At 40.4% G+C, this 12,334-nt stretch overlaps 1 protein-coding gene across 4 annotated transcripts in view; it reads left to right on the top strand.

Annotated features, from left to right (window-relative positions):
* sptbn4b (spectrin, beta, non-erythrocytic 4b) overlaps positions 1–12,334 on the top strand; it is a 102,030-nt gene that overhangs the window by 7,844 nt on the left and 81,852 nt on the right. For 3 of the 4 annotated variants that reach the window (XR_014888222.1, XM_085244188.1, XM_085244190.1), the window contains exons 2-4: positions 7,038–7,195; positions 7,658–7,809; positions 8,384–8,557. Coding sequence is in view for 3 of the 4 variants with exons in the window: in XM_085244188.1 (XP_085100314.1) it covers positions 7,051–7,195; positions 7,658–7,809; positions 8,384–8,557 (471 nt within the window). In the remaining variant the exon portion in view is untranslated. Of the gene's footprint in view, positions 1–1,859; positions 1,892–7,037; positions 7,196–7,657; positions 7,810–8,383; positions 8,558–12,334 lie in introns of those variants that run through there. The other variant, XM_085244189.1, reaches the window with a different exon arrangement.

The raw sequence follows: 12,334 nt of genomic DNA on the forward strand, positions 1-12,334 counted from the left end.
AAACATTTGGAGGTGTTTTGTATTTATGTGGCTGAATGAAAGATCATCAGCAGTATTACTCAGCACTTTCATTTTGAAGCTCACCAGCCCTGATCAGCATCAACTGTTCAGGATCCACCAGGTTCATCTGACTCTCCCCCCCCCCCCCTGCACCTGCTGGGACATGACTGTGCGTAATTATATGGACTTGTGACATGCTAACTTCACCAGGCAACATCGGCACCTGTTCTGATTTGATTTTCATTATTTTCAGAACTATTTTGAAGCTGTAGTAGTTTAAATGTGTCTTCTGTTTGTCCAGTAGCATCTGATGTTATCACGACACTCCTGGTAGTTAAAGTGTTCTTAATATAGTGGTTAGTAAAACCATTAAACCATAACATATTCTGAGTTGGATCATAGTCAAAGAAGCACCAAAAGCAGCTTTAAAAAAAACCTGGTGACAAAAATATTTGATATGCAGTGATGTAGAGAGATGTCGATGGAGTCCACATCAATAGTTGATGAAGATGCATCTGATTTGAGCACTAAAATGTATTACAGCAGAAAAACAACAGATGTCAGAAGTAATAATAAAGCTGTTTTCTTTGTCTCTCCTGCTTGTGAGCTTGTTCTGCTTTTTGATTTTATACTTCATACAGACAAAGAAAGGGGGGTGGTGATCCTTCTAGCTTACTGCCCACAGTGGTATTTTTCCCTGAAGTTGGACAAGGAAAAGGAGACGAATGTACAATGACAGAAAACAGTGGTGTTACTATCCGTGAAGCTCTGCTACTCTGTGACACAGTCAGTCATTTATTAAATCATTCTTAACCGCTCATCTAATTCATGGTCAGGGGGTGGCTGGAGCCTAACTCAGCTGTTGCTGTATGAGAGGCGGGGTACACCCTGGACATGTCGCCAGTCCATCACAGGGCTAACATAAACAGACAGATGACCATTCATGCTCACATTCACACCTGCAGACAGCACAGAATCGGGTCACGTTATCATACATGACTCTGATTCTCATTCAAGTGAAGCACAGGATTGCTGCCTGTGGACTTAGGACAAGTAGTAACACGTGTATGTTTGCATGTACACTCCACAGTAGGCACCTCAGCTTTTTTGGGGAGTTAAAATCCACCATGTCCCCCAAATATATTTCCATATTTTCCTGGTTCTTCAACAAAGACACATCACACAATATCTTAAGATCTCATGGACATTAACTGTTTTTCCAGAATGATGTTAAAGAAGTTTGATATTATTATTATTATTATTATTATTGTTGTTGTTGTTGTTGCCAATATTAGAATGAATTTAGTGTTACACAAGTATGAATACAGATGAAAGTTTGCGGTCACATTTTTTTTTAAACTTTCCTGCAGGCTGTGTTCAGTGTGTCAAAACAGAGCATAAAACAGATAGCCAGCAGTGTGTGTGTGTGTGTGTGACTGCCTACGGCTGACTGATTCCTGAACAGCTGAGTCTGATTATTAGAATAAAGGTGATAACACACACACACACACACACACCAGAGCAGCCTTGTGTTTGATTTGATTGATTTTAGGACACCAGGTGGTTGAGGTTCGGCAAAGAACAAGGCAAGGAGAATAGAGGGCACGCGTGCGTGCGCGCGCACATACACACGCGCAGATACAGCAGTCATGTATTTTGGCTGCAGTTTGACTGATGCGGACTTTTGTTGTGGTTCAACTTTTCCAATCCAATCACCGGCTTTAATCCGTATTTCAGTTTGTTTTATCGCCCTACAAAAATATACAGTTACAGGTTTTTTCCTGCAGTCGTCATCAACTAAAGAGGTTTTAAACGTCCACCACAGGTAACCTAACACAGTTTGGATACAGGATAATTTTCACAACCAGCTTCATTTAGTCATCATCAAATGGTAAGAATTATGAGAGAAAGACACAACAAGAGGTTAATAAAGGGGAAAGCTTGTTGGATGATCCACCATGTGAAGAAAATGTATCTATAAAGTTACAAGTCTTTTAGCTTTTAGCTGGACTGTGGATGTTAGCAGCCCTCAGTCAAAGTGGGTCATATGTCAGGAGGGCTAATGCTAGCATGCTGCCACAAGCTAAGGAGGCACTTAGAAAGCAAACATCTTTGAAAGAAACTTGGCCTACGTCATAAACGAGCTAGATATGAAACAGAAACAGCAACACTATTTTTTGGATTGCATGAAAGTACCTAATGCGGTGATAGAGGTGAGTTAAAATCAGAGCCTAGCTGATATAAGTGGGGGGGTTTCAGACTGATACTAATGTGTGGTGATTTAAAAATCCAATACACAAACGTAAGCAGATCTCGCTAACATTTGTTATGTGTTGTTACTTCTGAGCCTTAATAAGATACAGTGGCAGCACAGTTGTGGAGAACTTAATCTGGCTGACTGCTGGTTTGTGGTGCTCCGAACATGTGTCGGTGCAGAGAGCCTTCTGATGGAACACCAGAGCTCATGTTTGAAGATTATTTCTTTCCTTTACCTAAATAAAGCAAATTGTTGTCTGTTTTAAATGCTAACATCAGTAAGTCTATAAAGAACTAATATCGGCTGATATTAAATCTGGTTGAAATTCAGTTTAAAAAAAAAACCCTGCAGATCTCATGATCAGTCTAAATGCTGCAAATGGGCAAAAATTAAGTAAAAACTGCAATCAAAAGATAAACTATTGACACGTTAGACATTGGACCTCTTTTCTGCAGATACACGATTCACCTGCAGGCCTCTTCTGTTGCTTTATAGTCATTACATCAGTCTGGCCACAGATATTTCTCAGTGAAGGTCCCCATGTTAGTACTCCTGGTTCTTTCTGGGGTGTTTCTGTCTAAACATTCACATGAGCCTGCTGGCTTCATGGCTTGCGATATCAGTCAGTACAGAGCATGGTGGGACTCTGCAGCCAACCTCAAAGGTGGCTCTCACACGTTCTGAAGGAAAATGCTGGCGAGTGACTTTAGTCCACACGGGGGATTAGAGTGAAAACTGTACAGGGATTTAGGGACATTAAACAAGGGGCTAGCTCATTTACAACATCTGAGATCACACCATCAGCTGCCACTCATCTGAAAACTAATCACAAAATAGAGCGCTGCGTGATGTTCTTAGTGCGGCCGTAAAGGGAGAGCCCGTGTTTTAGGGATGTTTAACAGGAAAGGTCGCGCTTTGGTGTCGAGAAAAAAGAAAAGGCTTTTGTCCCGAGCCATCAGTTTGCACTAATATTCAGCAGTCATGCAAGAGCTTGGAAGGATTGTAGTAGGAATGACCTTTGCAACCCAACTGTTTAATTATTGTAGTATAAATGTAAACATATGCATTTGACTCATTTGTTCTTCTTTGAAAACAGAATAAACCTGGCAATATATTATAAACAAATCCTTCATTAGAAGTATCCAAATGTTCAAAGAATACAGCATTTTCATGATTTTTATTTCTCACAAATTGTATTTTTTTTTTTTTTTTTTTTTTTTTAAGATAACGATGAGTTGAGGAATAAAATGTACTGTATAAAATGTACTGTATAAAGTAGAGAAGATGTATCTATTGAAAGGTTGGGCTTAATTTTATCTCTTTTTTTACATTTCCAAAACAATTCTATTAGTATTTTGTTATTTAAAGGTTAAAGTTAATTGAAAAGAACATTTTGTATTGTTGTCTTTTCATTCACTCAGGTTACCTATAAATTTATCTGATTTACTGTAGGCTTCACTTTGTTGGATTTCACTGCAGTCCTCTTTCTGCATCATCACCAGATAGAAAGCTCTATAATATTTATCCTCTCCAGGGAGGACAGCTAAGTGCATGTGCACAGCTACTTCTTCTCTTTCTGTCTTGCAGGGCACGCTGACATTTACTCGATATGGCTATGTTGTTTTTCCAGTGGTTTAGGTATAGTGACAACCGTGAGCTTGGGTTTTTGTTGCAGAGGGAGGAGGAGGCCAGGAAAAAGGGGCCAGATGAGGAGAGGAAAAAGAGATTACAGAGAAAAGGGAAAAAGTCTGAGGCAGGAATCTTCAGAGAAACCTTCCTAAACAGTAACATCAAATGCTTATTTGACCTTTTATTTACTTGAAATCTTCATTCACATAAATTGAACTTAATGGGTGAGTATAGTGTTACTAACATTAACTAAAAAGTAACAATACAAATTCAGGGCATGTAACTGTTGGGTGTATTCTTCCTATGTGTTGAAAGAAGGGTATAGGGAGAAATGGGGGAGGGGATTGGGAGGGGAAAGGGGGGAGAACATTTTTCATTCTGTGTTATCTTGTGAGGCATTTCAAGGACAGGGGTTTTAATGAGTGCACACTGGAAAGGCCGATGATTTTAGGATGCTGAAGGATGACCACCAAACATACTGCTGTATCTGCTAAAAAAAACCAACCATACTGAAACAATGTAGCCACAAAAATGAGCCAGCAGTTTTTTAAACATCACTTTCTATCTTTGTAAGAAGTTTAAAGAGAAATAAGTGTATGACAAAAGAAGCCCTCTGGATAAATGTACAGAGAATACATTTCTATCATCAGTCTTTCCCCTTGAACCCACATGTGTAAAAGCCTAGTTGGCTGTGGGTTTGATTCCCAGTGGGGCCATGGAAACAAACATGTATTCTTCCCCCTCCCTCCCCTTTGTTAGCAGCCTTGGAGAAGAGCACCAAATGGCATCTTTTATATCCGTAGGCACATCTGCTCCTCACCAAGAGAAACCATTGCATGTATTTTCCATTCATCGTGTGTGTAACACAAAGAGTGAGAACATGAGAAAACTAACGATGCTGTATTTACCTGGGAATTCTTATTAGATTCCCAATGTGCATCTAAAATATTTATGATTTATTTAATGTCCAGTGCACTGCTCTATACATCATTACCGACACAAGCTTTTATATTTCTAATGCCTGTTGTGATGCGTACAATCCCTGGTCACTTTATTAGGTACACCTGGCAAGTGCTTAATAACATGAAGAATTAAGAGCAGCCTTAATTCGTCACTGTGGAGGTTCAGTAAGGTGCTGGACACATTCCTGAAAGACTTGAGGTCCATGTTGGCATCATAGCATCGCACAGTGATGCATAGATCAGCTGACTGTAGAGCCCATACAGTGAACTCACTGTCATGTGAAAGATGATTTGAGCTTTGTGACATGGTGTGCTATCCTGCAGAAGATGGGCACACTATGATCACAAAACGTGTTCAGATGGTATCAAGGGGCCCAAAGTTTGCCAAGATTATATCCCCACACACCAGCACCAGGCTGAATCGCTGATACAAGATAGGATGGATCCATCCTTTCATGTTGTTTGTGCTAAAGACTGGCCCTACCATCTGAATGTCACAGAAACGGAGACCAGGCAACATTCTTTATATCGTTTGGTGAGTATAAACTGTACCCTCAGATTCTTGTTCAGTTTGAAGGGTCAGTGTGTTGTGTGTTCAGAGTCCCTCTTCTCCATACCTTGGTGGTAACACGTGGTTATTTGAGCTATTGTTGCCTTCCTGACAGCTTGAAGTAGTCTGGCAATTTGCCTCTGACCTATGGTATCTACTCATTAGATATTTTCTCTTTCTTAAACCATGTTCCGTGGAGATGGTTTGTGTGGGAAGATCTCAGCAGTTCAGCACTTTCTGAAATTGTCAGACCAGTCCATCTGACCAGTTCCTACCCTAAGCCTAACCATTAAAAATCAATGCGAACTCTAACCTTCAGCCTAAACCTAACCATAACCTAATTGTACTCCTGACACTAAAACCACATTTTGAGCCTCAAAAATGCCTTCAAACTAGTGGGGACGGGCATTTAGTCCCCACAAGTATAGTAGCATGCCAATTTTGTGTCCTCACAAAGATGTCTAAACATGTGTATATACACACACACACACACACACACACACACACGCACACTGAAAACAACAAACTGTCAAATTCAGGAAAAGACAGGAGGTACCATCTATTTTTTGCATGACACATCCTTTATATGTTAAAGAAAGCATTTAAAAAATTTGAAGAGGGTGTGTATGAAGAAGGCTGAAACAGACAGTACCATCTTTTTGGTGCCTTAATTTGGAAAAACCCAAATTTTTATTTCAGAGCCTCCAAGCTGTTCTAGCAGAGATGCGTTTAAGTTTTCACCCAGTCTGCTGATTTTTAATGTGCGCTCTGAATTCTGTCACGAGTGCCACAAACCGAACCGTGCATTGCTCGAAGCAGACTATTTACACCACATTATCCAGTGCTCACTGTTAAGGTTTCATTTTAATTTTAATTGAAGCCTCTAACTGATATCAAACATCTCTGTGAGCTCTTCAAATGAATGCAGCGGAAGCTGATGAATATCAGAAAATTGAACAGGAGGTTTTTCATTGTTGTTGTTTCGAATGTTTCTGTTTCTTAACTCTCAGCACAGTGTGATTTCATGCAGAGGTTTAGAAGCTATTTTTATGTACCTGCTTTCAGCTGTCAAAGGGACGGGCTGAAGAGATGAGATGCCCAAATCATTTTAAGTCTATTTTAAGCTTTGCTATTGTAAAATGCTTTGATGCCAAGGACAGGTACTGCATCATTCATGAACAGGAAAGGACCTATTGACTCCTTATTTCTGCAGAAGTCTCCTTATTAAACCATGAATTTTGAGTCTGAATTTCTTTGCTGGCTAAACTTGTGCGGTTGAATAAGGGTTAAGAGATATCTAATAAGGACGTGTGAAGTCAGTTTAGTTTAATTTAATTTAATTATCAGGTGCGAAAGGCTCTTCACCTGTGGGGATGGAGCAATGGCACTTCTTTTTCTCTCCTCTGCATGTGCCAGTGTGCTCACATACATATATATGCATTTTTGTATGTGAGTAGCGCATTAAAGCAAATCCACTGATATTTATATTGGCTCATTCAAAACATATTTCATCAAGCATGACTGTACAGATGATTTTTTCCAATTTCATTTTTATATGTTACCAGGAAGACTTTATCCCATCCTTTATTTCACACACAGGTTGATATCAGATATTATGACAGCATTTGATTTTTCGCAGGGCGTCGGGCGCGATGGCTAATGCCTCTCCAGACCTGGACAACGCGGAAGCCCAGCGCCAGCTTAACAACAACAACCGACCAATCGGCTCTGGCTTCTGGGAGACAGAGTGTACCAGCTCCAAACTGTTCGAGTGCTCCCGCATCAAGGCCCTGGCAGGTCAGAGGTCACAAGCAGATCAGTGCACATGCTTACTCACATTTACACAAATGCAGACATTTGACCGTATTATCTGTTCATATACAAAATGAATAATACCTACTTTCAGGGCATTTTTAAACAATTAATCAAATGCAATTTAATAAAATGTAATTTATATAGCACCCAGTCACAACAACAGTTGCTTCAAAGTGCTTTATATTTTTAGATTTTTCATCTCTTAACTGTTTAATAGTGAATTATGTGCACCTTGTATTTTAGGTATTTGAAGAAAATATTTCATAAAGTATTAGATCGACTTTGTCAGGCAAGGGGCAAGCATGAGCGTGCATGCAGCTGAAAGCAACAAAAGGTCTTTCAGGGCCATTTGAAGTGATTCCGATCTAATCATTTCACATATATAAAGCTGATATTATTGTATCTGTTCCTTTAACTTAAAATGTCTTTCCTAATTTCCCTCAGATGAACGAGATGCAGTGCAAAAGAAGACTTTTACAAAGTGGGTCAACTCTCATTTAGCCAGGGTGTCCTGTCGCATATCTGACCTTTACAACGACCTGAGGGATGGATACATGCTCACCAGACTGCTGGAGGTCCTCAGTGGAGAGCTGCTGGTAGGAGCCGTCATGGTTTTAGTTTTGTAATCCTTCATTTTTGTTCATTCTGTCAGTTTCTTTCTGACTGATTTCATTTTGACTGAATATTTGCCCTCATTGACGGACTTTTAAAAAATTGAATAAAGAAATTTGAAGGGCGTCTGTAAACTTCAGAGATTAGAACATTTAAAAAAAAAAATCCTATGACCCATAGTGTCCAGGGTCTTTGGCTCTGCAGAAAACCCTTTTCTGGTTATTTTCCACTTGAAAGGAGGGAGCATGTAATCGGTTCTGTCTTTGTTTGTCTGTCTGTTTGTTACCAGTCAGTTACCACTTTGCCTGGTATATGATGTCTCCTTAAGTTTTCCTTTATTTCACAGTGGGGGCATTTGTAAGAAAGGACTTGCCCTTGTGCTAAAAATATCCCCAGATTCTCCTCAGTGGTTTTTACTTCTGTCATTTCTAAAAGTAAATCCAACCTTTTGACTGTCTTTGTTATTATTTTAACAATGTTTGCTATAGTCCCACATGTAGTATGTCAATAATAACAGTTATCTTATTAAAAGTACTCAAACTCTTCTTCCTGCCACAGCCGAGGCCCACACGAGGTCGAATGCGGATCCACTGCCTGGAGAACGTCGACAAAGCACTGCAGTTTCTTAAAGAGCAGAGGGTTCACCTGGAAAACGTCGGTTCCCATGACATTGTGGATGGAAACCATCGCCTTACCCTGGGCCTTATCTGGACCATCATCCTTCGCTTTCAGGTAAATTTAAAACACAGATTCATCGTGACAGATTATAGCAGTGTGGACATCTGATGAGCCAACTTTGTCACTGTATAGAGAAAAGGTGCTTTTATTGTATTCCAGGATATGAAGTGTTTCTTTACGGATGTAATATTTGAATGCTGGTTTTGCGGAAACTTGCTGTGCAAAGTTGCTGTGATCAGCAGTGCATCGTTTATCTCTTGGTGGTTTGGGGAAGGCTGTCACATGCGCTGCGTCACCAGTGTGCGACAGCCGTGTTTAGTGGATGAAGCCTTAATGTCACTCAGTGTCTGACCGGCAGCAGTCGCCTTCCAGTCTGCTCTTCAGCAAGGACACACGGGCACACTGTTTTATCTACCTTACCTGAGCCGGCTTTCATCTGTCTCATCGCACACCCTCTGGCATGTACATACCACACACATGCACACACTCACACACAGGGTTCCAGGCCTCAGCAGCAGTGATACAGGATCACCTTCTTCCCTGTAAGTACAGCAGAAATCTATGGCTTCTCTTTATATTGCTTCAGTGCTACAGCGTGGCATTGGCTCACACTGCTAACATGACATTATTCTGATGCCTCTGTAACATTCACGGTGCACAGTCGCCTATCAGCTTTTCTCCTGGGACTGAGTATTGTCATGCTAGACCTGGCTACCCACCACAAAGCACATTTGCCAGCACTGCTAATAGAATTATCTTGCAGCGTGTGCAACCCTCTGCAGGCCATGCTCATGAGACAGAGAGGATCAACGTTCACTGTGTGCAAGACAGCTCACTGATACAGAAATCTGCAGATACAGAAATCAATAAGTGTGTTGATGTACGCTGATTATTACCGCGTGATGGTTGTGTTTTTGGTAGCGTTTACATACAGTGGGGCAAAAAAGTATTTAGTCAGCCACCGATTGTGCAAGTTCCCCCACCTAAAATGATGACAGAGGTCAGTAATTTGCACCTGAGGTACACTTCAACTGTGAGAGACAGAATGTGAAAAAAAAATCCATGAATCCACATGGTAGGATTTGTAAAGAATTTATTCGTAAATCAGGGTGGAAAATAAGTATTTGGTCAATAACAAAAATACAACTCAATACTTTGTAACATAACCTTTGTTGGCAATAACAGAGGTCAAACGTTTACTATAGGTCTTTACCAGGTTTGCACACACAGTAGCTGGTATTTTGGCCCATTCCTCCATGCAGATCTTCTCGAGAGCAGTGATGTTTTGGGGCTGTCGCCGAGCAACACGGACTTTCAACTCCCGCCACAGATTTCTATGGGGTTGAGGTCTGGAGACTGGCTAGGCCACTCCAGGACTTTCAAATGCTTCTTACGGAGCCACTCCTTTGTTGCCCGGGCGGTGTGTTTTGGATCATTGTCATGTTGGAAGACCCAGCCTCGTTTCATCTTCAAAGTTCTCACTGATGGAAGGAGGTTTTGGCTCAAAATCTCACGATACATGGCCCCATTCATTCTGTCCTTAACACGGATCAGTCGTCCTGTCCCCTTGGCAGAAAAACAGCCCCATAGCATGATGTTTCCACCCCCATGCTTCACAGTAGGTATGGTGTTCTTGGGATGCAACTCAGTATTCTTCTTCCTCCAAACACGACGAGTTGAGTTTATACCAAAAAGTTCTACTTTGGTTTCATCTGACCACATGACATTCTCCCAATCCTCTGCTGTATCATCCATGTGCTCTCTGGCAAACTTCAGACGGGCCTGGACATGCACTGGCTTCAGCAGCGGAACACGTCTGGCACTGCGGGATTTGATTCCCTGCCGTTGTAGTGTGTTACTGATGGTGACCTTTGTTACTTTGGTCCCAGCTCTCTGCAGGTCATTCACCAGGTCCCCCCGTGTGGTTCTGGGATCTTTGCTCACCGTTCTCATGATCATTTTGACCTCACGGGATGAGATCTTGCGTGGAGCCCCAGATCGAGGGAGATTATCAGTGGTCTTGTATGTCTTCCATTTTCTGATGATTGCTCCCACAGTTGATTTTTTCACACCAAGCTGCTTGCCTATTGTAGATTCACTCTTCCCAGTCTGGTGCAGGTCTACAATACTTTTCCTGGTGTCCTTCGAAAGCTCTTTGGTCTTGGCCATGGCGGAGTTTGGAGTCTGACTGTTTGAGGCTGTGGACAGGTGTCTTTTATACAGATGATGAGTTCAAACAGGTGCCATTCATACAGGTAACGAGTGGGGGACAGAAAAGCTTCTTACAGAAGACGTTACAGGTCTGTGAGAGCCAGAGATTTTCCATGTTTGAGGTGACCAAATACTTATTTTCCACCCTGATTTACGAATAAATTCTTTACAAATCCTACCATGTGGATTCATGGATTTTTTTTTTTCACATTCTGTCTCTCACAGTTGAAGTGTACCTCTGGTGCAAATTACTGACCTCTGTCATCATTTTAAGTGGGGGAACTTGCACAATCGGTGGCTGACTAAATACTTTTTTGCCCCACTGTACGTGCATGTCATCCTATTTGTAAGTGCTAACATGACCTTTTGAAAGAATTCTGATAAAATTTGTAGGGGTGTAGAGACAGGGGGTCATGTTAGCAATCCATTAACTAATTTGCCCAACATCCAACAAGGTCTCCAAGGTCAGCTTAATGATTTCTTGGTTGCAAATTGATGAAAAAGCCTCATAACTTCGAAACTATGTTTGTAATAAGTGTGGTGTGTACTGTCAGCATGTCGACAGTACAACATATAGGAATATTGGGAGTTATATATATGGGGATTCTAAATGTCGCTTTGGACCTCTGACCTTGTTCAACGTCAGATAAAACCAAACCTTCATAAAATCCCTTCATCTTTAAATATGGTTAAAACAACAAGTGGAACTTGTATGTTCAAATTGCCCCCAAAATGCATTATATCTTTGAAAACGCATTGTGATGAGAAGGAGAACGAGCAGCTTAGTTTTTTTAGAAACATACTGTAGTATAATTTTTTTGCAATCAACTCAAGATATTCATGTTTATTATTTTACAAATCCATACCAATTATCCAACACTTGCTAGTGCATAATGATTTTACTGCACTGCAAACCTCTTGTTTGTATGTTTAAATACAAATATGAGAGAGAGAAATGTATATGAAATATAATAATGTTCCCTTAAAAGTAAATACAGTGCAGAGAGGGAGCTGCTCTGGCAGAGGTTTGTGCTGTTTGAGTGCTTCTTGGCAAAACTGTTAATTTAACCATCAATTCAGGCTATTTATAAGGATTCACTTATATCAGTCTATGTGAAATGTGAATTATGTCATGAGCCAGATATAGTTGTATAAGTTGATTAAAAGTTTGTTTAAACAAAAAGAAAAAAATAAATAAAAGCTGTTTTTAATACAGTTTAAGTTTGTTTTACAACATGACATATAAAAATGAAATTTTGATGTTGAGAATTAAAGATATATTGCTGTAAATGCATTTTTTTTTAGTTTTTCAGCTTCTATGTGAATTCAACCATCACAATAATACAAAAGGAAAAAAAGCAGAAATTGTCTTGCAGCATGTGGACATGCAGGACACGCGTACGTGTCTGGTGCTATTCTACGTTGCCTAGCTTCATTACCTTGTCCTGTTTGTTTTGCCATGCTGTGAAGACCACAGACACAACAAGGTTTGATTGATTGACTGAATCTTTATTTTGAACATGTTGAAAAAGTACAACAACATAGAATTAAAAGAGACAAATGAACAAAGCAAAACAAAAGGAAAACGAGCAACCACAACTCCAAATAACTTTCATGTTC

This window comes from Mchenga conophoros, linkage group LG14 (genome assembly GCF_057382185.1).
Source record: "Mchenga conophoros isolate Kocher_MC1m ecotype Shallow Benthic linkage group LG14, M_conophoros_male_GT1.1, whole genome shotgun sequence".
Taxonomy (NCBI): domain Eukaryota; kingdom Metazoa; phylum Chordata; class Actinopteri; order Cichliformes; family Cichlidae; genus Mchenga; species Mchenga conophoros.